The sequence below is a fragment of the Convolutriloba macropyga genome, chromosome 2 (assembly GCF_964194025.1).
Source record: "Convolutriloba macropyga chromosome 2, txConMacr16.3, whole genome shotgun sequence".
NCBI classification, from domain to species: Eukaryota; Metazoa; Xenacoelomorpha; order Acoela; family Convolutidae; genus Convolutriloba; species Convolutriloba macropyga.
This window is the reverse complement of record NC_134469.1, coordinates 62,371,194-62,398,162: the sequence shown is the minus strand read 5'-3', so window position 1 is coordinate 62,398,162 and position 26,969 is coordinate 62,371,194. Positions and strand designations below refer to the sequence as shown.

Below are 26,969 nucleotides of genomic sequence, written 5' to 3'. Positions count from 1 at the left end.
GTGGTTTGTTGAACGATATGCATGATTTCTAAAGTTTTCTATGTCTTCCTCATTTGGTAGCAAATTAAGTCAATGTGGATGAGCTGGGTCGGAACATTATGTGCGAACGCATATTACCGAGCCTCCTTATATCATTTTATGCTTCAATAAACAGCAATATTAAGGTTCATATAACCAGAAAGTCTTCGAAATCTTTCGACATTTGGTGTTCAGCCTTCGGCGCGAGCGCCCTCGGCTCTTACTTGATTGTGACAATGGTTGTGAGGTTGTTTTACGATTGCATAAAATTGATTAAACTTATAAAACTTAAGCTAGACAATTTTATTTAATTCAATTCATATTTCCCTTTTAAAGTAAATTAGCATTCTTTTATGTAAATCAAATCACAAAGTAATTCAAATTAATAAAAAAGTGAACACTATTTGATACACGTGATCCGTTGTCAAGTGTCTTAAATATTTCTGGAAGAATTGATTACTATGTTTCTGGGTCTTAAGAAAAACAACAAGGTGAATAAACGAAAAAATGTGTGTTGTCTTTTTTTAAAGTAGCAATAATAGGAATTATAAGTCGCTATAATTTCAATGCTTTCCTGTCCAATATTTATTTCTGCTTTCCTGCAAAAATTATGCTTTATTTTCTCTAAATTTAGTCAGTTTTTTTCCCAAAAGCCAGAAACTTTGAAGCATTAAAAATTTTGATGTTTTAATTAATTTGTCCTGAACTTGAGAATGTTTTTATAACTGGTATCATCTGTATAACTGTGTCATCTGTATACAAAATAAAATTAAGCTGCTAATTGAACGCGTTGTTATTGCACGTTTGGCTGATCGTTTACAAAAATATAAGAAGTCGGCTCAGAATTGATCACTGGTCTCCCACTCTTTTTTTGGTAAAACACTAGAACACCTAATGATTTCAAAAGTATTTCATGTCTACAGTACAGAATATAACCGACTAACGTCGAGCGAATTGCTCTCAAACTACCGGTTGGCTTCGTCAGTAGCTAGCCGCGGTATAGTGAGGCTAGCTTTATCTTAATTGAAGGGGCCTGAGGTGAGCGCAGCGGGAGGTTGATGGGGGTGGGGGCAACAGTAACGGGAGGCAACGATGGGAGGGGGTCTTTGGCTGCACGGGGCCCTCAAGGCCTAAACGAACTGCAGAGGTGGTGAAGTGAGGGCGGCTGATGGGGGGTCAACTAATAAAGACCACCAAATAAGGTCTCCAAAACAGTTTGTGAATCGCATACTTGGAGATTAGTGAGCTGAAATGCTCTAAGAGAACTTAATGCCCGCTGCGCGCTACGTGTTTATCTCGTTTTTGAGGACAAAAAGTCAAATGGGTCAGTCGCAAAATCGGTCAAGCGAAAAACCGCAAACAAGAGAGTAGCAGAAGCAGACCTAAGAGAAATTTTTTATTTAAATTCTGTGATGTTTATTTTGATTAAGAATCTGTATAAGTTATTGCTGCTTCTATGAGCTGCTCTCCAATAACATTCACTTAGAGTGATACGCACTCACATTATCTCTTGAATTAAAGTAAAGAAAAGTCAGTTTGAGAGTCAGGAAGTCATTTTTGAGAGCAAGGTCAGTCACGCTTGACTAAAACTTAATCACACAAAAACTCACTCAACGAAGAGTGCAAAATGAGTTCACGCACGCAATTCAGTTGCAATTGCATGAATGAATCAGCAAAAAGCAGCTTTGAAGTGATTGTGACGCCATATGGTCGTAACAAAAATCTTGAAGACGAAAAAAACCAAGAGAAGGCCAATAATAGTCCCAGCTACCACTGCCCGGCTATTAAAAGACAAACATGACTAATATAATTGCTACAAATTTCGTTTGAGAGCAATTAAACAATTCTATCAACAATATAAAAAATCTAAATGTTCTTTGATTTCGTCCAAAACGCGGTTTCCAAACGAATCAACCAAAAAATATGAATGTATCAACGGTGCTCCTTTTGAACTCTGTGACCACAGTGGTTTTTTAGATGAAAATCAGAACATTTCACTCATCTAAATTCTTAAAATTTTTTAATAACGGCCGACAACTGGAAGTAACAAAATTGGGCAAAATAAGATGGATCAGAAGCATTTCCGTTTTTTCGAAGTAACTGAACTTTTGGTAGTTTCAGTCTTCAAGTAAAAAGACGTTTTTCAATAGCGTGTTGCACCGATTAGGTAAGCACGAGTTTTAAGCTTGCACCAATCATCAAAAAGAGAAGCTTAACACACGCGTCAATGCTTTTAACAATTATAGTCATAGCAATAGAGACTGTTTATATTGAAATTGTTTAATAGTAGTGAAGATTTCCGATTCCGTGATTGGATAGACAAAACCTTGCTTTGTGCTTACTTGAGACATTTTCGCTAAACTTGTTCCATTTTGTGCTAAAAAAATGGTTAAATCTATCAAGTTGAGATCATGGCAGGGGTGATTTTTGTTTCCGTAGTCTCCTGATAAACTTTCAATTAATTCCTGTATTTCTAGATTATTTTACAGTTTAACTTGATAGAAGTCTACGATTATTGGGTGGAAAAACCATCCAATCTTTTTAGAGTAGTATTCTCGGGCTCTTAGCCGATCGATAAGATCTTACTGTCGGTTGGATAGTTTCTATTTTTTGCCTTTTTTTATTCAACAAGTTTATTTGTGATGGCATTTCATGACCCCGTTTGAAGCATCTGATGCAGCTGCCGATCCCAATTAGGCCATGAACGATATCAGAATTCGAAGCAAAGCAAAGTTACACAGCCTAGTAAGCCGAAAGGCTCTAAGTGCCCTTGATGCCCTCCGGTCATTACCTCTTCATCCCGTTTTTGAGGACGAAAAGTCTAAATAATCTGACGAAAAATCGGTCAAGCAAAAAATCGCATTGAAAAAGACGCATGAGTAATATAATTGCTACAAACTTCGTTTGCGTGCAATTAATAAGCTATATTTCTATCAAGTTTTGAAAACAAATTTCATAATAGGCTCAGGCTCATGTTCACGGAAATTGCACAAATTTACAACAGAAAGATTCCTGACGTACATATTTTGACAATTTCGGACATAGTTACAACACTAAAACTGGCAAATAAGATTTATTGCGCATAATTTGCTTTATAACTACAAAATTAAAATGTGACCAAATACCCTATTATTGAGTTATGTGCAATTTTCAATAGCAAGAGCTCAACAACCATTCTAGCCTTTTCGAGCACCCGCTGTCTTAGAATTTTAATGGCTATATTGTAACGCGTAAAATTTACCTATCGTGTAAAGTGACGCAGGTTCTGGCAATTCCATCACTGCGATTCTGCTTCTTCTCTAGATCATTGAACTTCTCTTTGAGACGTTCGTCGCCCGCTTCGTGGAAGAGGACTTGTCGGAAGAGACTTTTGCCTGCTCCCTTCATTCCCACCAGCATGACTCTCACCTGGCGAGAAGTACTGTCCAAGAGCAGCGATTCCAGAGTCTCCAAGATCTTTCCCAGTCTCCCATCGCTTGACCTAATTCACAGCAATGGAAATGAATGTAAGCAAAAGAGGCCAACTGTTAGGTAAGGTGTGGTGTTGACTTGTGTAAGTAAGTAATAAAATTGTGACTTACATTGTAGCAAGTGTTAATGCCTTCAAATCTGAGTCGAGTAGTTTGTTTCAAAGTTGTACTAATTTTAAGGAGTTTGGGTCAGAACGAAAGACTCTATGCTCTCGAACATGGTTTTGACAAGTGGTTGGAATAACGACGGCGGCTTAATGGCCGGTGGTTTAGAAAAATGTTACGGATAAGAGTAACTTGCTCAATTGCTTTCAATAAACTTACTGTGCGGTAATAAAGAAGCGCACATTGCTCGAGGCAAAGCAAAGCGGTTAGAATAGCCACCAATATAGTAGTAAAAGTAAAGCAACCAGTCCCCCCTCCTTCCTCTCTCTAGTTTGGATTGCTTTGCTTTGCTCTGCTCGCTTGCTTTACTTTTGCTTTTCTTTGTATTTTCCTCTCTTAACGCCACCGCACGGCTCCTCAAGTTGGAATTTGCCAATTCCTTCGCTGGCTCGGGCTCAACTCAATCCGTAATCCTCCTATCCACATTAAACTAGCAGGGCACGATAAGAGAGGGGCAAAGTAAATTCATACGGATATATTAACATAATAAATTGCCCCAGTTCACTTGTCTCTTCAGACCGACAGAGATATACTCTCATTATAGCCGAACGCATGATCAAATCAAATTGTTTACTTCTTCTCTTCTCCGCTACCTCAATCACAGTCTCTTCTCCACCAGCACAGCATCACCAACAAACACTGCCATAACCTCACGTAAACTACCACACTCCGAATAGTCAAGTCAGCAAACTACCCAACCACACATACCTCATCCAATTTCAGTCGCATTAGCCTCAAATAGCTGCTGTCACACCAATTCACCAAATTTTTCAAATGTTAATCTGAAAGAATATAAAAAGATAGACCCGTTTCTTTTCTTACTCAATTTCCGTAGCAGCACACTCCTAATCTGAATCCTTCTCATTTCCGAAATACGGCTACTCTTTAGTCAACGTCTTGTACAGCCCAGATGGCGAGCAAAACTAACTTTCTATTGCTTTTCGCTTTGCATTGACATTTTCTTTCAGTAGCAAAACAAACACACAATTCTCCTTAACAAGTATTGATTAATTTACTATCACCCCACGTTTTATGAACTTTCAAAACCAAATTGATCAATCAATTGATCCTCCTGAGATCAAACAAAAAATTGGCTACCGAGCAAAGCCTGTATGGATAAGAAAATTACGTAGGAAAACTGATATCAAAGCGCAGACTCTTTTTCTTTAACATAATACAGCTTTAAACTAATGAAGAAAACGTTAACACTAGCAAGATAATGACTGGACACTTTTGCAGAACTTTTGAAAACCCGTTACAGATCTTCCATTTTATGGGTTTACAGCAAGGCAAAAGTTAGTTCAAATATGACTTCAAAGGGAAGAGAAATTCAATGATAAAAACGAAGTATAGCTGCAAGGATCAACAAAACTACATTATATGACAACATTCAACTACGAATTACCTCAATGACTAGCAGGCCCACAAAATCAATTCGAAAACATTTAACTACAAAAACCTTTGAAAACACCTTCAGTGTAAATCACAGTTTTAATTTCAATGCACCACTGACCAAAATTGCTTAAGTACCATACTCAATTTACTTAAAATTTGTTCGCAGATTAATAGATACAAATGGGCGCAATGACCGACAAAATCAAAATGGCTAAAAAGTAGTTTGACATAAGTTCACACGAAAGAATAACCAAAAATGTTGATAATTCTTCTCAAACAGGCGGGCGCTGGATTTATTTGCAGCCAGCTTTTGGACTGACGTAAAAACTTTGCACACAAATGTAACAAAAATGAAAACAGAGACAAGCGAGAAAAAAGTAAAGTATATACAAAAATAAAGCGACAAAGAAAAACAGAACGCATGAAGGAAAGCAAACTGAAGAAAAAAGAAAACGACATGGAGAAAAAGCACTGCGGGTGGGAGCAACGCAATAACAAGGTAGAGGAGGTAAAGGTATTGAAGTTGTGAATAAAAACAAACCTTGAGTTGATTGTGGAAGGCTGATACAACTTATAGAACAGCAATACGCGATTCTTTGATGGTTTAAAAAAGACAAGTATTTTAAAATTTTAAAAATAAAAAGAAAACAATAAGAGAAGTGGATTCGAAGGCGGGGAAGAATTTAGATAGATGAAGAGTCAGAAATAAAGAGAAGACAGATTGAGATAGATAGAAAGATCAAAGTACAAGTGTGAAAAACTAAAGAAAGAAACAAAGCTTCTGAGAGAGTGGGAGCCAGGAAAATTAAAGAAAATAAAGAAAAACTGAAGGTAAAAGATCAAAAAACGAGGAATGAAATGCATAGGAAGATCAAAAATAACATAAATGTGAGAGAGCCAGAATGAAGTGAAAAAAGGAAATAGGAGAAGTTGCAAGAAAGAAAGATTGAGTTGGAATGGGAAAAAACTTATGTGTCAAAGAGAAAAGATAGAAAGTGAAGGCGATCCCTCAAATTGGCGCTCTAACTGCAGTGTTTTTGCTTTTTAATGAAGCGAAGCTGGGGTATCGAACACTTTTAAAGCGGGGGACTGAAAAACGCAAAAATAGTTCAGATTGACGGAATAGTTGATAAAATACTTATAAAATTATTGGAACTTTCAACCAAAAAAAAATGTCCAATTTCATGCAATGTCCAACAAAAGTTTGTCCAATTTCATGGTGCGGAAACCTTTTACCTTACAGATCTTTAACATGGTGTTTCTTTCACCTGTTGCGATTGATCAAAATATCAAAATCAAATCAAGCCGATGATCGAGAGAGAGCAAATTCACGACACGTGCGAAATGAGAGGAAGAAGTCATTAAAAACATTCCACTCTTTCAGCTTCTGAGACGGAAAACATCCCCAGAAAAAAACAGGATCATATTTTAGCTACTCAAAACCTACAGATTTGCAGCTTAAAAGTTGGCTAGTAATAGACATAGATGAGAGTAGCTAAAATTTGATACTGTTTTTCTAATCTTGATTCAAAATCAATACATATGATACTTTAATTGCTCTTTACCATATCTATTTTGTTTATAATTCTGATACTTTATTTTCTTTATCTTTTGCATCCGATGCTTCAATTTATGACTACTGAATACGCGGGACGAGTACAAGAGCAGGGAACTAACACTGTAATATAAAATGCAGAGAGCATGTTCTGACTAAAAAATTTTCGAACTGCCATATGAGCAACGTTGTAATGTTCATCAAAACTAAAATCTCCTATTGAAAACTTATAAAGAGAAATACTCATATCAACAGTTTTAAAGTTCTTTTTAATGTTTTAACAAATTTCAAGAAGGAAACCAATTCGAGTTTTAGAAAAATTAGTAAATAGATAATCATGACACAATAGTTTGTTTGCATATTTCTAAATATTTAACCTACTAAATTCTTAACTCCTGACGATGAAAGTGTTTAAGTAACAGACTTAATCTAAGAGCAATTTAGATCACGCAACTAAGAAGTCAAGCATGCAGAAGTCACTAAAGAAGCGGAATGAAAAGAACGTCCAAAAGCAAAAACGTTGAAATCCGAAGCGCAAATACGTTCAAAATAATGGTTTCAAAATTTGGTCGAGAATAATTATTCAACTTGAAAGTTAATTTCTTCAGTTTTTCCATTTCATGTATAGAAAAAAACGGATATACTCTGTTTCGCCCCCAGTGTTTTTTATGATCCCCAGTTACAAATTATATGTTGTTATATAGCACGTTTTTATCTAAGAAAATAGCACGTGCGCCTGGAGTGTCTTAAAAAATGTATGCTCACTAATCTGCGGGGGCCGAAACAGAATAGACCCAAAAAAACTGCCAACAATAAATTCAGTTGTTTAAACTTTCAATTGAACTGTTCACGCAAAATTCAGAAAGTCAGCAGCAATAATCCGTGAGATAAAAAATATAAAAATATCCGAGCAGAATTTTTGATTAAATTGTTATCTCCTAAGATTGTATCTTTTGACTTACATAATAGCGTTTCTTTGATCAGTTTGTTTGATGAAACCAAGGAACTAATTTTGAAGAACCCAAATTTAACTGATAGTCCCTGAAGTAGATGACTAACTTACCTTTAGTGGATTCCAAAATTTTCTTTGCTATATTTTTGTCTATACTGACATCTTCTATTGACCATCACTTTGAGAATCTTTATTCTGTCACTGATCTATGATGCATCAGCACTTAAAAAAAGAAGTCATTAAAAAACTCACTCCTTGAATTTTCAGACTACATTTGACAAGAGCCCAAGACAAAAAACAGGGTCAAATTGTCGCTACTCTCAACTTGCAGCTTAAAAGTCGGCTTGTATTATACATGGGTTTAGATTAAACCATAATTAAAAATTGAATAGAATCTGACTGACCTTTTTTCGTGAGCAACGGGCAATCGGGGCAACTTAATTCAGAGGGTGCCTACAAAACTATTCGGGCGCAGAAAAATTCCGCTTGGGAGGAATTCCAATCCTTGACCTTCGGCATGCTACTTAATTACTCAGTCATCATGGCGTTGAAATATTCTTTGTTTAAACTCCTCTATTTAGTAACAAACTAAATATTCATCTAAAAGCAAATTAGATCACAAAATTAATAAGTCAAGAGTGGAGAAGTCAGTAAAAAGGTGGAATACAAAGAGTTTCCGAAAAAATATAAATCAAATTAAAGGGCAAATACTTTTAGAATAGTTGCTACAAATTTCGGTCGAGAGAAATTTACAAAATTTTACATTTTACATAATTTACATTTTCAATTACATTTTATCTGCTGAAAATGAGTCTATGGAATCGCTTTTTTGATCGTTTTGCTTGTTGAAACAAAAGAACTCTTTCTGAAGAACTCAATTTTAATGGATAGTCTCTGGAGTAGTTGACTAATTATTTTTTTTTTGATTCCGAAAATTTTTTGCTTTTTTTGTCCACACTGTCATTTCCTTTTGACTATTGACTTTCACTTTGCGAATCTTTATTCTGTCACTGATCATACATTTTAGAAGTCAAGCGTGGAGAATTCACTAACAGAGGAATCAAAAGAATTTCCGAAAGCATATACATCAAAACAAAGGGCAAATACGTTTAGAAAAATTGGAACAAAGTTCGGTTGAGAAAAATTAACAAAATTGAAATTAATTCCCTGCAGCTTCTCCATTTGGTTTATATAAGAAGCTGCCAACAAATTAATCGGTTGTCTAAACTTCCAAATAATCAGACCACTCGAAACTCAGAAGTATCAGCAGTAACAAATCGTGAGAAAAAACCTAATTGGATCCAAACAGAAGTTTCAATTACTTTATTATCTACTAAAATTGTGTCTAGGGAATTTTTTCTTTGATCATTTTTTTGACAATGCATTTTTTCAATAACGCAAAATTAATTGATAGTCTCTGAAAAAGTTGACTAACTTATGTTTGTTTGATTCCAGAAATTTTTGTGCTATACTTTTGTCTATAGTGACATGTTCTATTGACCTTCGCTTTGAGAATCCTTATTCTATCACTGATCACACAGTTAAGAATTCAAGCGTAGAGAAGTCACTAACAAAAGAATGAAAAAAATTTCTGAAATCATATGCATCAAACTAAAGGGCAAATACGTTTAGAAATATTGGAACAATATTCGGTCGAGAAAAATTAACAAAATTGAAATTAATTCCCTGCAGCTTCTCCATTTGGTTTATATAAGAAACTGTTAACAAATAAATCAGTTGACAAAACTTCCAAATGAACTGATCACTCAAAACTCAGAAATATTAGCAGTAGTAAACCATGGGAAAAAAACCTAATTGGATCCAAACAGAAATTTCAATTACTTTATTTTTTTTTACTTAAATTGGGTCTCTGGACATGTTTCTTTGAACATTTTAATTGTTGAAACAAAGGTACACTTTCTGAAAAACGCAAATTTAATAGATAGTCTCGGGAGTAGGCAACCATAATATGTTTTTTTGGTTTCGAAAATTTGTTTGCTTATTTGTCCACACTGTCATTTTTTATTGATCTTCACTTTGAGAATTTTCATTCTGTCACTGAACTGTGACGCATCAGCACTCGAAAAAAAAAGAAATAATTAAACAAAGTTTTCAATTTGATGTTTTCACACCAAATGTGCTACAAGAAAAACCAAAGGCAGAAAACAGGATCAAATTGTCAGCACTCTCAACCTACAGACTTGCAGCTTAAAAGTTGGCTAGAAAGAAACACAGATTTAGATTAAACTAAAAATCAACACCAAATAGAATCCGACAAACATTTTTCTCTCGAGCAACGAGCAATCGGATCAAATCAATAAAAAGAGCCTACAGAAATTTTTTGATGCGGAAAATTTTCGCAAGAGAGGAGATCCAATCCTCCAACTCTGGCTCGCTACAAAATTACTCAGCCATCCAAGCAATTAAATACTCTGTTTTTTGTCACCCTGTTTGAGTAACAAATTTAATTTCTATCTAAGAACAATTTAGATCATACAATTATGAACTCAAGCGTGGATAAGTTACTAAAATAGCCGAATGAACAAAAAATTACGAAACATATACATCAAAATAAAAAGCAAATATGGGTAAAATTATTGTTAAAATTTTGTTCCGGATAAATTAAAAAATATGAAACTAGTTTCTCAATTTGATTTATATAAAAAACCGCCAACAAGTGAGTCAGTTGTCAAAACTTCCAAATGAAATGATCACTCAAAACACAGAAGAAGCAGCAATAAATTGTGAGAAAAAATCTAAATAAATCAAATTAGAATTTTCGTTTACTTTGTTATCTACTAAAATTGTGTCAAGGGACTTGTTTTTCAGATCATTATGTTTGTTGAAACAAATGAACTCTTTCGGAAGAACGCAAACCTAATTGATAGTCTCTGAAGTTGTTGACTAACTTATGTTAGTTTGATTCCAGAAGTTGTTTGGCTATATTTTTGTCGATGCTGTTTTTTTCTATTGACCTTCCTTTTGAAAATGTTTTTCTGTGACTGATCTGTGATGCATCATCATTTGAGAGGGGAAAATTCATCAAAAATATTTTAAACTTTGAGATTTTCAGACCAAAACTGCGACAAAAAACCATAAGACAAAAATGAGAATCGAATTGTCAATAACCTCAAACTACAGTTTTGCAGTTTAAGAGTCGGCTTGTATTAAACATAGAATTAGATTAAACAATAATTGAAAATTGAAAAGAAACTGAGCCTACAAAAATTTTTGGGTGCAGAAAACTTCCGCTTGGGAGGAGTTCTAATACTCGTGCTAATAAATACTCAGCCTTCGGGGCGATGAAATATTCTGTTTTTAATCTTCTCTTTTGAGCAACAAACTTAATCTCTATCTAAGAGCAATTGGGATCACACAATTAATAATTAATTGTTACAACATTTGGTCGAGAAATACTAAAAAAAGGAAACTAGTTCCATGCAGCTTCTGCATTTGGTTTATGTAAATAACTGCCAACAATTGATTCAGTTGTCTAAATTTCCAAATGAACAGATCACGGAAAACTCATAAATATCAGCAGTAATAAATTGTGAGAAAAAACCTAATTGGATCCAAGCAGAAGTTTCAATTATTTTGTTATCTACTAAAATTGTGTCTAGGAACTTGTTTCTTTGACCATTTTTTTTTTATGAAACAAAGCAATTTTTTGAAGAACGCAAACTTAATTGATAACCTCTGAAGTAGTTGACTAATTTATGTCTGTTTGATTGCAGAAATTTATGTGCTTACTTTTGTCTATACTGACATTTCCTATTGACCTTCACTTTGAGAAAATTTTTTTTGTCACTGATTACACAGTTAAGAAGTCAAGCGTGGAGAAGCCACTAACAGAGGAATGAAAAGAATTTCCAAGAGCGTATACATCAAAAAAGGCAAACAAATTTAGAATAATTGGAACAAAATTCGTTCGAGAAAAATCAACAAAAATGAAATAAATTCCCTGCGGCTTCTCCATTTGGTTTATATAAAAAACTGCCAACGAATGAGTCAGTTGTCTAAACTTGCAAATGAACAGATCAATTAAAATTCAGAAAAATCAGCAGCAACAATTCGTGAGTAAGATCATAACTGTATTCCACCAGAAATTTTGATAATTTTGCTATCTATTAAAATTGTGTCTAGGTACTTGTTTCTTTGATAATTTTGTTTGTTGAAACAAAGGAATTCTTGCTAAAGAACGCAAATTAAATTGATAGTCTCTGAACTAGTTGACTAACTCACGTCGGTTTGATTCCAGAAATTTGTGTGCTATATTTTTGTCTATACTAACATTTTCTATTGACCCTCACTTTGAGAATCTTTTTTCTGTTACTGATCTGTGAGGCATCAGCACATGAGAGCACGAAGTCATCAAAAAAAATTTTGACACTGAGGTTTTCAGATCAATTCAGCGACAAAAAAGAACCAAAGACAAAAAAACAGCATCAAACGAGTCAGTTGTCTAAACTTCCAAATGAACAGATCACTCAAAACTCAGAAATATTAGCAGCAATGAATCGTGAGAAAAAATCTAATTGGATCCAAGCAGAAGCTTCAATTACTTTGTTATCTACTAAAATTGTGTCTATGGACAGGCTTCCTTGATCATTTTTTTTGATGAAACAAACCTTTTTTATGAAGAACGCAAACTTAATTGATAATCTCTGAAGTAGTTGACTAATTTATGTTTGTTTGATTGCAGAAGTTTTTGTGCTATGTTTTTGTCTATACTGACATTTCCTATTGACCTTCACTTTGAAAATCTTTATTTTGTCACAGATCACACAGTTAAGAAGTCAAGCGTGGAGAAATCACTAACAGAGGAATGAAAAGAATTTCCGAAAGCATATACATCAAAATAAAGGGCAAACACGTTTAGAATAATTGGAAAAAAATTCCTTCGAGAAAAATCAACAAAATTGAAATTAATTCCCTGCGGCTTCTCCATTTGGTTTATATAAAAAACTGCCAACGAATGAGTCAGTTGTCTAAACTTGCAAATGAACAGATCAATTAAAATTCAGAAAAATCAGCAGCAACAAGTCGTGAGTAAGATCATAACTGTATTCCACCAGAAATTTTGATAACTTTGCTATCTATTAAAATTGTGTCTAGGTACTTGTTTCTTTGATAATTTTGTTTGTTGAAACAAAGGAATTCTTGCTAAAGAACGCAAATTAAATTGATAGTCTCTGAACTAGTTGACTAACTCACGTTGGTTTGATTCCAGAAATTTGTGTGCTATTTTTTTGTCTATACTAACATTTTCTATTGACCCTCACTTAGAGAATCTTTCTTCTGTCACTGATCTGTGAGGCATCAGCACATGAGAGGACAAAGTCATTAAAAAATTTTTGACACTGATATTTTCAGATCAATTAAGCGACAAAAAAGAGCCAAAGACAGAAAACAGCATCAAATTGTCGCTACTCTCAACGTACAGCTCTGCAGCTTAAAAGTCGGCTTGTAATAAACATAGATTTAGATTAGACTACGATTGAATGGAATCTGACTAGCACTCTTCTCTCGAGCAAGAGCAAACGGGGCAACTCAATTTAGAGGGAGCCCACAGAAAATTTTGGGTGCAGAAAAATTCCGCTTGGGATGAGTTCCAATCCTCAGCCTCCTGCGTGCTCATAATTACTCAGCCTTCGGGGCGTTGAAATATCCTATCTTTAATCTTCTCTTTTGAGTAACAAACTTATTCTCTATCTAAGAGCAATTTGGATCACACAATTAAAAGTTCATTGTTACGAAATTTCGTCGAGAAAAACTAATAAAATTGAAACTATATCCCCTGCAGCTTCTCCATTTGATTTATATAAAAACTACCAACAAACAACAAATGAGTCAGTTGTCTAAACTTCCAAATGAACTAATCACACAAAACTCAGAAAAAGCAGCAGCGATAAATCGTGAGGAAAACTGTAAAAAAATCCAAGCAGAATTTTAGATTACATTGTCATCTACTAAAATTGTGTCTGGGGACTTGTTCCTTTGATCACTTTGTTGAAACAATGCGGGACGCAGCCGCACTTGTCTTTCATGACAATTTTTGTGTCAATACCTTTTTGGTCAATGGCCTTTTGGTACTTGTGGCTTTTTGGTTGTTGGAGTTTCATCCACATCAGCAGCTTTTCAGTTTATGACCATTTTTACACTCTTTACACTCTTTTTCCCGTTATTTCTGGGCAAAATCCTCGGCCCGGGTTGGCATTGGCAACTATTCGCTCGCTGACCCTTTTGGCAATGGCAGCCTTTTGATGATTAAATTTCTCCAAAATGCATGTAAAAAACCTATTCTGCAAGATTAAGGGGCGTAAAAACGTAATGATTAGGAGCATAAACATAGTGGTCAGTTTGATTTACGTTTAATATAAAGAGAGGCAAAGAAATGACTCTATCATGGCAAACTACTTCTCTATAGCCGTTTCAAAGTTGGCAATCTGTTTGATTTCTACGTCAAAACAAATTAACTACGGGTTTCAAGTCGTAGACTCAAGGCATTCTGAAGTAAGCTTCAGACCTGACTGAGCCAAAGGAACATTTTGAGCTCGTTGTAAAACTAGTTCGTTAACCAAACAAATCATTTTTTTACTCGGCATGACATCTTCAAACTTCAGTGGCTCTCAATGCTAATGGCAGCAGCAACAGTAGTAGGATTAATTTGGGCTACGGAAAGGGATTTTATGGGTTTTCCTATTGCTGTGATATTTAAAGGCGTATCTGCAGTAGTAGGATAGGATTTCATATGCATATATTTCGCCAGGAATATTTGTTTTCCTCTGTGTAGCAATTACAGAAAGACAAAACAAAACACAATATTTTGAATAGACTTTAAGCACTAGATGTGTGGTGAGATTTTTCAGGCGTAAGAAATTTTTGTCAGTCCTTATTATTCGATTTTTGGCTATATTGACAGGACTACTTAATTAAACACATTCTAGGTTGTTTAGCACATCGTTATATTTACCTTCTTTCATTAAGGCACAACAATTCATGCACTTCAAAATAGAGACTGACAGGAGTAAAGTTAAAAGTCTGTTTAGTTGCTTTTCGTTTAAAACCGTCTTGTAGAAATTTTTTTGTAACTTCATAATTTTGTTCATTTTCAGTTTATTTGGAAAAAATGCCTGCTGGCAGTAAACAACAATGAGTACCTTGTAACCTAAAAAAGTTTAGTTTTGATTTCTGCTGATATTTTAATAATTCTTTTGAGTTTGAAAAGTGCACTATTTGTGTCCTAAATGAGCACTTTTCAATCCTAGAAGGTTGCTTTGATTTTCCACTTAAACTAGCAGATGATGATCAACAGACGCCTCTATGGAATTGCTTTTTCCTTAATGCGTTGTTTCTCAATTCATCAGTTTCATTTCGTCAGAAAAACTAAATCCAATTATATCATTTAGTTGTTCAGGTGAGTTTTCGATGGAAATGAACTTCGAGGAAACCTCATTGTTATTTTCACAAATTTCTTCCGGCTCCTTAGGCAAGACAGAATTAGCACAATTGTTTTCCTCCAGCGCCGAAAATATGAACATTTTGTAACAAAGCGGGAAACATATTCATCAAAATAAAGGGCAATTACGTTTAGAATCATTGCTACAAAATTTGGTCGACAAAAACTAAAGAAAATGAAACTAGTTCAATGCAGCTTCTGCATTTGGTTGGTATAAAAAACTGTCAACAAATGAGTCAGTTGGGACAAGTACAAGAGCAGGGAACTAACACTGAAATATTAGTGAAGTGCAGAAAGCATGTTCTGACTAAAAAATTTTTCAAACTGCCATGTAACCAGCGTTATGATGTTCATCAAAACAAAAATCTCCTATTTAAAACTTATAAAGAGAAAGAATCACGTCAACAGTTTTAAAGTTCTTTTAACATGTTAGCAAACTTTAAGAAGGAATCCTATTGGAATTTTAGAAAAATTTAAAATGTAACAAGATAATCATGACACCCAACAGTGTGTTTGCAAATTTGTATATTTTTAATTTAACAAGTTTTTAACTCCTGACGATGCAAGTTATTGCAAAAATGTTCCAGTAATTTAACAATTGCATATCGAGTTTTAACACCTTTTAGCTAATCTATCTTTAATATTTTTTAAGTAACAGACTTAAACTCTATCTAGGAGCAATTTAGATCTTGCAATTAAGAACTCAAGCGTGGAGAAGTAACTAAAAAGGTGGAACAAAAAAAATTCTGAAACATATACATCAAAAAAAAGCGCAGGTACGTTTAGAATCATTGCTACAACATTTGGTCGAGAAATACTAATAAAAAGGAAACTAGTTCCATGCAGCTTCTGCATTTGGTTTATGTAAATAACTGCCAACAATTGTTTCAGTTATCTAAATTTCCAAATGAACAGATCACTGAAAACTCAGAAATATCAGCAGTAATAAATTGTGAGAAAAAACCTAATTGGATCCAAGCAGAAGTTTCAATTACTTTGTTATCTACTAAAATTGTGTCTGGGAACTTGTTTCTTTGATCATTTTTTGATGAAACAAAGCAATTTTTTTGAAGAACGCAAACTTAATTGATAACCTCTGAAGTAGTTGACTAATTTATGTTTGTTTGGTTGCAGAAATTTATGTGCTTATTTTTGTCTATACTGACATTTCCTATTGACCTCCACTTTGAGAATCTTTATTTTGTCACTGATTACACAGTTAAGAAGTCAAGCGTGGAGAAGCCACTAACAGAGGAATTAAAAGAATTTCCAAAAGCGTATACATCAAAAAAGGCAAACAAATATAGAATAATTGAAACAAAATTCCTTCGAGAAAAATCAACAAAAATGAAATTAATTCCCTGCGGCTTCTCCATTTGGTTTATATAAAAAACTGCCAACGAATGAGTCAGTTGTCTAAACTTGCAAATGAACAGATCAATTAAAATTCAGAAAAATCAGCAGCAACAAGTCGTGAGTAAGATCATAACTGTATTCCACCAGAAATTTTGATAACTTTGCTATCTATTAAAATTGTGTCTAGGTACTTGTTTCTTTGATAATTTTGTTTGTTGAAACAAAGGAATTCTTGCTAAAGAACGCAAATTAAATTGATAGTCTCTGACCTAGTTGACTAACTCACGTTGGTTTGATTCCAGAAATTTGTGTGCTATATTTTTGTCTATACTAACATTTTCTATTGACCCTCACTTTGAGAATCTTTTTTCTGTCACTGATCTGTGAGGCATCAGCACATGAGAGCACGAAGTCATCAAAAAAAGTTTTGACACTGAGATTTTCAGATCAATTTAGCGACAAAAAAAGAACCAAAGACAAAGAAACAGCATCAAACGAGTCAGTTGTCTAAACTTCCAAATGAACAGATCACTCAAAACTCAGAAATATTAGCAGCAATGAATCGTGAGAAAAAATCTAATTGAATCCAATCAGAAGTTTCAATTACTTCGTTATCTACTAAAATTGTGTCTATGGACTTGCTTCCTTGATCATTTTTTTTTTGATGAAACAAACCTTTTTTTATGAAGAACGCAAACTTAATTGATAATCTCTGAAGTAGTTGACTAATTTATGTTTGTTTGATTGCAGAAGATTTTGTGCTATGTTTTTGTCTATACTGACATTTCCTATTGACCTTCACTTTGAGAATCTTTATTTTGTCACAGATCACACAGTTAAGAAGTCAAGCGTGGAGAAATCACTAACAGAGGAATGAAAAAAATTTCCGAAAGCATATACATCAAAATAAAGCGCAAACACGTTTAGAATAATTGGAACAAAATTCCTTCGAGAAAAATCAACAAAATTGAAATTAATTCCCTGCGGCTTCTCCATTTGGTTTATATAAAAAACTGCCAACGAATGAGTCAGTTGTCTAAACTTGCAAATGAACAGATCAATTAAAATTCAGAAAAATCAGCAGCAACAAGTCGTGAGTAAGATCATAACTGTATTCCACCAGAAATTTTGATATCTTTGCTATCTATTAAAATTGTGTCTAGGTACTTGTTTCTTTGATAATTTTTGTTTGTTGAAACAAAGGAATTCTTGCTAAAGAACGCAAATTAAATTGATAGTCTCTGAACTAGTTGACTAACTCACGTCGGTTTGATTCCAGAAATTTGTGTGCTATTTTTTGGTCTATACTAACATTTTCTATTAACCCTCACTTAGAGAATCTTTTTTCTGTCACTGATCTGTGAGGCATCAGCACATGAGAGCACGAAGTCATCAAAAAAATTTTGACACTGAGATTTTCAGATCAATTTAGCGACAAAAAAAGAACCAAAGACAAAGAAACAACATCAAACGAGTCAGTTGTCTAAACTTCCAAATGAACAGATCACTCAAAACTCAGAAATATTAGCAGCAATGAATCGTGAGAAAAAATCTAATTGGATCCAAGCAGAAGTTTCAATTACTTTGTTATCTACTAAAATTGTGTCTATGGACTTGCTTCCTTGATCATTTTTTTTGATGAAACAAACCTTTTTTATGAAGAACGCAAACTTAATTGATAATCTCTGAAGTAGTTGACTAATTTATGTTTGTTTGATTGCAGAAGTTTTTGTGCTATGTTTTTGTCTATACTGACATTTCCTATTGACCTTCACTTTGAGAATCTTTATTTTGTCACAGATCACACAGTTAAGAAGTCAAGCGTGGAGAAGTCACTAACAGAGGAATGAAAAGAATTTCCGAAAGCATATACATCAAAATAGAGGGCAAACACGTTTAGAATAATTGGAACAAAATTCCTTCGAGAAAAATCAACAAAATTGAAATTAATTCCCTGCGACTTCTCCATTTGGTTTATATAAAAAACTGCCAACGAATGAGTCAGTTGTCTAAACTTGCAAATGAACAGATCAATTAAAATTCAGAAAAATCAGCAGCAACAAGTCGTGAGTAAGATCATAACTGTATTCCACCAGAAACTTTGATAACTTTGCTATCTATTAAAATTGTGTCTAGGTACTTGTTTCTTTGATAGTTTTTGTTTGTTGAAACAAAGGAATTCTTGCTAAAGAACGCAAATTAAATTGATAGTCTCTGAAATAGTTGACTAACTCACGTTGGTTTGATTCCAGAAATTTGTGTGCTATTTTTTGGTCTATACTAACATTTTCTATTGACCCTCACTTTGAGAATCTTTTTTCTGTTACTGATCTGTGAGGCATCAGCACATGAGAGGACAGAGTCATTAAAAAAATTTTGACACTGATATTTTCAGATCAATTAAGCGACAAAAAAGAGCCAAAGACAGAAAACAGCATCAAATTGTCGCTACTCTCAACGTACAGCTCTGCAGCTTAAAAGTCGGCTTGTAATAAACATAGATTTAGATTAGACTACGATTGAATGGAATCTGACTAGCACTCTTCTCTCGAGCAAGAGCAAACGGGGCAACTCAATTTAGAGGGAGCCCACAGAAAATTTTGGGTGCGGAAAAACTCCGCTTGGGAGGAGTTCCAATCCTCAGCCTCCTGCGTGCTCATAATTACTCAGCCTTCGGGGCGTTGAAATATCCTATTGTTAATCTTCTCTTTGAGTAACAAACTTAATCTCTATCTAAGAGCAATTTGGATCACAAAATTAAAAGTTCATTGTTACGAAATTTCGTCGAGAAAAACTAATAAAATTGAAACTATATCCCCTGCAGCTTCTCCATTTGATTTATATAAAAACTACCAACAAACAACAAATGAGTCAGTTGTTTAAACTTCCAAATGAACTAATCACACAAAACTCAGAAAAAGCAGCAGCGATAAATCGTGAGGAAAACTGTAAAAAAATCCAAGCAGAATTTTAGATTACATTGTCATCTACTAAAATTGTGTCTGGGGACTTGTTCCTTTGATCACTTTGTTGAAACAATGCGGGACGCAGCCGCACTTGTCTTTCATGACAATTTTTGTGTCAATACCTTTTTGGTCAATGGCCTTTTGGTACTTGTGGCTTTTTGGTTGTTGGAGTTTCATCCACATCAGCAGCTTTTCAGTTTATGACCATTTTTACACTCTTTACACTCTTTTTCCCGTTATTTCTGGGCAAAATCCTCGGCCCGGGTTGGCATTGGCAACTATTCGCTCGCTGACCCTTTTGGCAATGGCAGCCTTTTGATGATTAAATTTCTCCAAAATGCATGTAAAAAACCTATTCTGCAAGATTAAGGGGCGTAAAAACGTAATGATTAGGAGCATAAACATAGTGGTCAGTTTGATTTACGTTTAATATAAAGAGAGGCAAAGAAATGACTCTATCATGGCAAACTACTTCTCTATAGCCGTTTCAAAGTTGGCAATCTGTTTGATTTCTACGTCAAAACAAATTAACTACGGGTTTCAAGTCGTAGACTCAAGGCATTCTGAAGTAAGCTTCAGACCTGACTGAGCCAAAGGAACATTTTGAGCTCGTTGTAAAACTAGTTCGTTAACCAAACAAATCATTTTTTTACTCGGCATGACATCTTCAAACTTCAGTGGCTCTCAATGCTAATGGCAGCAGCAACAGTAGTAGGATTAATTTGGGCTACGGAAAGGGATTTTATGGGTTTTCCTATTGCTGTGATATTTAAAGGCGTATCTGCAGTAGTAGGATAGGATTTCATATGCATATATTTCGCCAGGAATATTTGTTTTCCTCTGTGTAGCAATTACAGAAAGACAAAACAAAACACAATATTTTGAATAGACTTTAAGCACTAGATGTGTGGTGAGATTTTTCAGGCGTAAGAAATTTTTGTCAGTCCTTATTATTCGATTTTTGGCTATATTGACAGGACTACTTAATTAAACACATTCTAGGTTGTTTAGCACATCGTTATATTTACCTTCTTTCATTAAGGCACAACAATTCATGCACTTCAAAATAGAGACTGACAGGAGTAAAGTTAAAAGTCTGTTTAGTTGCTTTTCGTTTAAAACCGTCTTGTAGAAATTTTTTTGTAACTTCATAATTTTGTTCATTTTCAGTTTATTTGGAAAAAATGCCTGCTGGCAGTAAACAACAATGAGTACCTTGTAACCTAAAAAAGTTTAGTTTTGATTTCTGCTGATATTTTAATAATTCTTTTGAGTTTGAAAAGTGCACTATTTGTGTCCTAAATGAGCACTTTTCAATCCTAGAAGGTTGCTTTGATTTTCCACTTAAACTAGCAGATGATGATCAACAGACGCCTCTATGGAATTGCTTTTTCCTTAATGCGTTGTTTCTCAATTCATCAGTTTCATTTCGTCAGAAAAACTAAATCCAATTATATCATTTAGTTGTTCAGGTGAGTTTTCGATGGAAATGAACTTCGAGGAAACCTCATTGTTATTTTCACAAATTTCTTCCGGCTCCTTAGGCAAGACAGAATTAGCACAGTTGTTTTCCTCCAGCGCCGAAGTTATGAACATTTTTTAACAAAGCGTTCGATGATACAGTGGCAAAAGTTTCCACACAGACAAGATACAAGATACTTAGTACCCTGGTTGATTCATTTTTTGTACACCGTGTTTAGAAAGAGAATTAACTGCAATTTCGCTGGTCCGTTTCCTTCGGAAGCCGGTCCGCAATCTATCAGAGAAGTGATGTCTCACAAAATCAGAAATTTAATTGAAAATAATTTCCTCACAAATTTTGAATATGCACTTTGGAAGGCTTAAGGGTCAATAGCAAGTCATATCTGGTTAGTTATAGTTTTCTAAAAAAAGGTGATCTCTTACTTTCCAGACTTGCATAGTAAACTAGTCTCTACATCTGCGAATTATTTTTCAGCTACATTTATTTCTTTTGAATTATTATTTCTCAAAGAAGTTCAAGTAATTGTTCTTCAATGGTGTTTTGTTCAAAAAATGTCCAAAGTCGGCATAAGTTCTAGATAAGTAGTTGACGAGTAGCTTTGTTCGTCTGAAAAATTGAGCGTCAGTTCTTTTTGTCTCCACTCTTTCTGTTTGTCTCATGTTTTCGCTCTGTTTTTCGTTTTCTAATAAGTCATTTACATCATAATCCCCGTTTTGTTGACAAATACAAAAAATTATGCAATTCAACGTAAAAGCTCAGGGTTAGAAGTCTTAATGGCTTCAAGCGTTCTCTGTAATGAAGATGTGAGCCACTTCGTTGCTTTAGGCTGTATTTTGACCTAATGAAGGTTTGTTTTGTTTTGGGAGCCAACCTTGAGAGTCTTAGGTTGCTATGGGTACTACATAGCTTGCGTATGTCTTCAGTTTCACTTTAAAATCATAAGTTCATGTGAGGTTTCTCTTGAATTGAAATTAGTCAGTCATTGCCTTTTTAGATAATCTTTGACCGTTGTCATTCCATGAGAAGTCTTGATGTACAAGTAATCCAAAATCACAATGGAATTCTACTGGTGCAAGTTTGTTTTAACTAATTTTTAATGCATATCGCATTTAGCATTAAGAACGTGAGATTCCTTAAAATTTTGTTTCCGTTTTTTGTCTTCAATGCAATTTTTGTTGTTTTTTTTTGCTTGATTCAGGTCATTTTGGCCTCGGATAATTGTTTTAAAATCGTCTGCATAGCCGTAAATATCAAAGTTATTCATTGCTTCTGATAGATCATTAATGAAGAGCAAAAATAGTAAGCGTACAAATATGCAATCTTGGGGAACACAAACTGTGTCATTTATGAGTGATGATTTCTCACCGTTTATTTGCACGAATTGTTTTCTGTGAAATAAGTACAATTTCATCACACAACAAATGTTTCCTCTTAATCATAGTTTCTTAAAATTCCTCCAGAGAGTCCTATGGATTCCTACGTGAAACTGTGTCACACACCTTGGCAAGATCAAGATAGAGTACAATTAGTTCTTGAATGGGTTCAAGATTGCTATTTTCCTAGAATTTATCGAGAGATTGCCACAAATGAAGTGACGCTGATCGACAAAGTCTGAAGCCATAGTGACTTATGTGGAACGGTTCTCGAAAGTGGCTATATTCGTCAAATATTGCTTTCTCAAAAACTTTTGAGCAACAGCACAGCAGACTTATGGGTCTGTAGCATGATACATCTTTATGTTGCAATTAAGTTTTTTGATGACATTTTATCTGCGCATTGTTCATCAAGGTCATGCAAATTTAAAACTTGGCATTATGCGTATATTCAACCAAAGATCGCCTTGCCCAGCTCCATAAATAGCGCGACTTAAAGAAGCTTAAAATTGTTTATAGCGTCCCTATGAGAAATGGTGGACCTCAAAATTTCAACAATACATAACACACTTTTCGGATCATTCCCCGTAGTGCCTCCCGGACGTTATGCAATCTTCCCTCCCCAGTTACAGAGCACGTGCTTTTACATAATTATTCATTATTTAAAATATGACTCTTGTGTCTGGGCTGCAGATCAAATGCTCCCCCTAAGGCGGTGGGTTCCCAAACGGAAATAACGCCTATACTCTTTAATCAATTTTTTTACAATTTCCGGGCACAAATATGAACTCTTCAAGTTATATCACCCCTGCACTTATTCACTTCAGCAAACAGAAAAATTAAAGATAAGAGTTGAGAAAATTATTCTCACTATTAATTGTAGTAGCAACAGTTGTAGTTGAATAGAATTCAGGGCAAGCTTTCTAGGTGGTTTCTTTGCAGTCCAAGTTTTAAGCTTGTCGTAGCTTTTCGAAGATGTTGCAGTTTCCACATCTGCATAGGTCGGTCTTTTGAAGCCTGGTTTTGTCAATTGGTAGCTCACCTCTCTGGAACTGTCTTTTGAGGTTATAGGTGTATTGTAGGGTTTTCTGAATCTTGATGTCATATTTGTTCTGTGGCATGGCTAACAACATCAGGAAATTGTGCATTTCAATGCAGAGACTAAGTGGTAGGAGTTTCAATTGTATTAACTATTTGAAGTAGTCCTTTTGGGTCCAAGAATACAATGAATATCCAGATTTGGACTCTTTCTAGCTGCTCAAAGTTTGTTTTGTTTGGCCTCCGTGTCTGGGTGGCGTAGGTTAAGATGAGCACTACGTAGCCGATGTAAGCGTTTAGTGTTGTGTAGATTGAGCAATTCTGCAAAAGACTTGGCTTGATTTGAAACAAGGCTTTTATTGCTTAGCTTGACGGTGAATGGAGTTTTTGTAGCAGGAGAGGTTACCGTTCACTATCACTTCTAACTCGCGTTGACTCATGACTGTGGTGAGAGATTTATTCGTTAGGGTAGCTTGCATGTTGCCTCTCAAACTGAGAACTGTTGATTTCTTGATATTCAGCAGCTTTTTGTTAGAGTTTAGTCAGTTTTCGATCCTGAATGCTACGTTGTCCAGCTGATTCTGCTGCAATACAATGACTCTGAAATCATCAGCCTAGCCGTAATAGCTGACTTCATCTAATGACTCAGGGAGACCGTTAATGAAAGGCGAGAACAATAGAGGGCCCAGGATGGACCACTGTGGGACACCAATTGATCAAGAAATAACAGAATTTGTACACTCACTGACCGTTGTTTTTCGGAATCCAAACAGGCTATCGTGTAGTGTGTCCTTGGTTATCAGCCTGTGGCGGACTTGTTGTTTCTGCAAACACTATTTCACCAGGAAGACCGAGGTGGATATAACATCCTCGTCAACCGGGTCTCACAGAGACAGATGGTGTAGTTATTCGAAAGGAAGATACAGTTACGCAATTTTAGTATTTTATTGAGGTCTAGGTTGCTTTTGGTGTTGAATGTCAGCATTTTGTCAGCTGTTCCGGTAGTCAAAAGTTAGTTTGCTGGTTTGTGCTCAACTGATCCGTTTCAAATTGTTTTGCTACTACAATTTTTTTCTGGGAGATCCGTTGTTTTCCTTGAAAGCTTTCAAGCATCAAGTTTCTCACACGAATGGCGCTCAATGGGATTACTCCTTTTTTCAGAAAATTATTTTAGTTTTAAAGAACTTCGTCCGACAGTTCAGTACTGATGTATAATTTGAGCTCCTTGTATTCTCTCAGTTTTACGGCTGATTTCAGAATCAAGCTCTCGCTCAGAGCATTTTCGTTATTGATGAGCAGTTTTCGAGATCCTTTCTGAGCTTTGAACTTTCCAATTTTAACGGCTTTCACCAGATTTCTGTCCTCAATTTCCAGGTGGTCATTGATTTTCTCTATAGCCGCATGTTCTTCCTGGGTTCTTTCAGGATCACTTTCTGCCTTACTCCTAGGTATTCCACGAATGCGGAGTCCTATGGTTGCCTTGGGAACAGTGAAGAAGATGACAGCTTCTGCTGGTGGCTCATTTCAAACCGCTATTCGCTAACAGGAGAGTTTCTTGTTGATTGCTTTCACATCATTCTGAATATCAGTGGCAAGTTCAGTGGATTTTTCCAATTTATCGGCTTTCATCTTTTCATGAGGGTTGTTCAGTAGATTATCTAATTTGGACTCACCTCTTGACTAGTTCTAGTATTTAGTTCGTTTCGTTTCGGCTTGCAGTCATTGCAGATGCGGAGTAGCTTTTCATCATGTCTGATGAGGATTTTATGTCATCTTCAGCAAAATGAGTGTATTCGGGATTGAGGTGTAGGACTTTGTTGTATGAGAAGCAAAACAAACTGGGTTCTTTAAACTTCTTTCCGAAAGTGAAGCAATTTCAGATTTTTGGAAAGCACTTCGGCCCTTCCCAAGATACCTAATGGCAACTTAGGAGGTTGGACCATTGTGCACGTCTATCAATGTGGTTATTACTCCTAGGAATACCTCAAGACAAACTATCAGAAGAAATTCACGTAACAAATAATTCACTCTTTGGCAGGGATTGCAGCTGTGCACGTGGGATTAATTTTTCCACCATAGCTGATGAGTTATGTTAGCCAGAGGTTATGTTAGCTTCGCTATATTTCAATGCTATTTATTTTTGCGTTTTTGTATACTATCCTTAGGAAATTTTTAGCTCTCATTTGATGGCTGAACAAACGAGAACAAAAATATACTAGAAAGAAAATTGAAGGGAAAAGACAATGAAAGGGATAAAATCTAGGGCAGAACACAAAACGGCAACAAACATAGAAGCTACTACCCATATAACAATTGATACCCCGACACAATAATAGAAAACTACAAACTAAACATGTGCATTAAAAAAAGAGCGCCAAGAACATAGCGAACAAATGTATTGAACCTTTGTCCATTTCTAAAGACGATTTTCAGTCCTTTGACCGACAACTCATTGGACGTCAAACTCTAATGGAAAAGCGCATCATCATCCTTTATTTCTTTATATGTTGTTCTCTTATTTCTTTCTACTCAGAGGCTTCTGAGATGTCGGCTGACCCATTAGCAAAACGATACAAGACAAAATTCAAAATAAGCAAAAACTGTTGAACAATTTGAGGAGCACATTTATGATCTCCAACGTCCTTGGACTTCACAACGTCAAGAAAACTCCCTAAAGTACACAACAATTATACAAAATAAAATTGATTTCTTTGAGATAATTTTTTGTTTCAAACTGATTGGAAACCAAGCTGACAAGCTATAAAAATGTTTGGAAAATTACACAACAAAGAAAAAATCTTATGAGAGCTTCTTTTGATTGCTCTTAATGTACTTCAATTTTATTATATTATTATTATCAGTAAAAAAGTTTTATATCCAATGCTCAGAGCCATATCATTAGAGGCAGATACAGTTGATTCCAGACGTCACTGAATGTGGCCGCTGCGAAAAATGAGTAGTGATATTTCTTTTGCAATTGGTAGTAGCTGTGTCGACTTTGCTTTCCAAAAGGTTGTGGTTCTCTAATGATGCTAAATGGCTCAGTTTGAAATATAATGTGAGGTTTTTTGATTTCTGTTCTATCAGAACAACAAAATCTTGTAATTATCGAAGTGAATTTTTAAATTAAAGCAATATTAATAATGACATGCTTCCGGACGTTTCGAGGTTACGCGTTCCTGCAAATTTTTTTCTGAACAAGCGTTTCACATTTTTCGATTAAGATTCCTCAAACAAGAGGTAAACCGTGCTTAAAAAAACTGTAAAAAGGAGAATTCAAAAAATTTTGGAACAAATAGACCAGAACTGATTTCATCAGCTGTTAGTAACATTACGCGAGAAATGAGTAATCACTAAGCAGTGAGCAGTGGTTGAAAAGTGACTAAACTGGAATTTTAATCAGCTGTCAGAGAGAGAAAGGACATACCGCTGCGGAACGGCTCTTATAGTAATGTCTGGATAATGGATGGAGGTAAACTTCCAACATTTGTACTTGTGCTCTTCTTATTACGGTGCACTTCCTACATTAGAATTCTGCATAATGAAGACAAGAAAGTCTGCGTCATGAAGTTAACGTAATTAAAATACTTCCCGAAGATGTGCAGAACTCGGATAATATCCATGAAATCATTGGATCAAAAATAAGATTGCAATGCATACAGAAAAACCGATCAATAACTCCAGGCAACAATATTCATGTAGCAAGAAAACTTACAAAGTATCCAAAAACGCGCAAAAA

The 26,969-nt window shown here is 35.0% G+C and overlaps 2 protein-coding genes across 5 annotated transcripts in view; one reads left to right on the top strand and one right to left on the bottom strand.

Annotated features, from left to right (window-relative positions):
- Nucleotides 1-4,452, bottom strand: part of LOC142334584 (uncharacterized) — a 42,661-nt gene extending 38,209 nt beyond the window's left edge. The window contains exons 1-2 of one of the 4 annotated variants that reach the window (XM_075382729.1): nucleotides 4,228-4,452; nucleotides 3,260-3,499 (exon numbers count right to left, since the gene is read on the bottom strand). In XM_075382729.1, coding sequence (XP_075238844.1) covers nucleotides 3,260-3,417 — 158 coding nt within the window. In that variant the 5' untranslated portion in view covers nucleotides 3,418-3,499; nucleotides 4,228-4,452. The other 3 variants (XM_075382726.1, XM_075382730.1, XM_075382727.1) reach the window with 3 other exon arrangements.
- LOC142334586 (uncharacterized) overlaps nucleotides 1-26,969 on the top strand; it is a 270,416-nt gene that overhangs the window by 185,304 nt on the left and 58,143 nt on the right. The gene's annotated exons all lie outside the window — the stretch shown is intronic.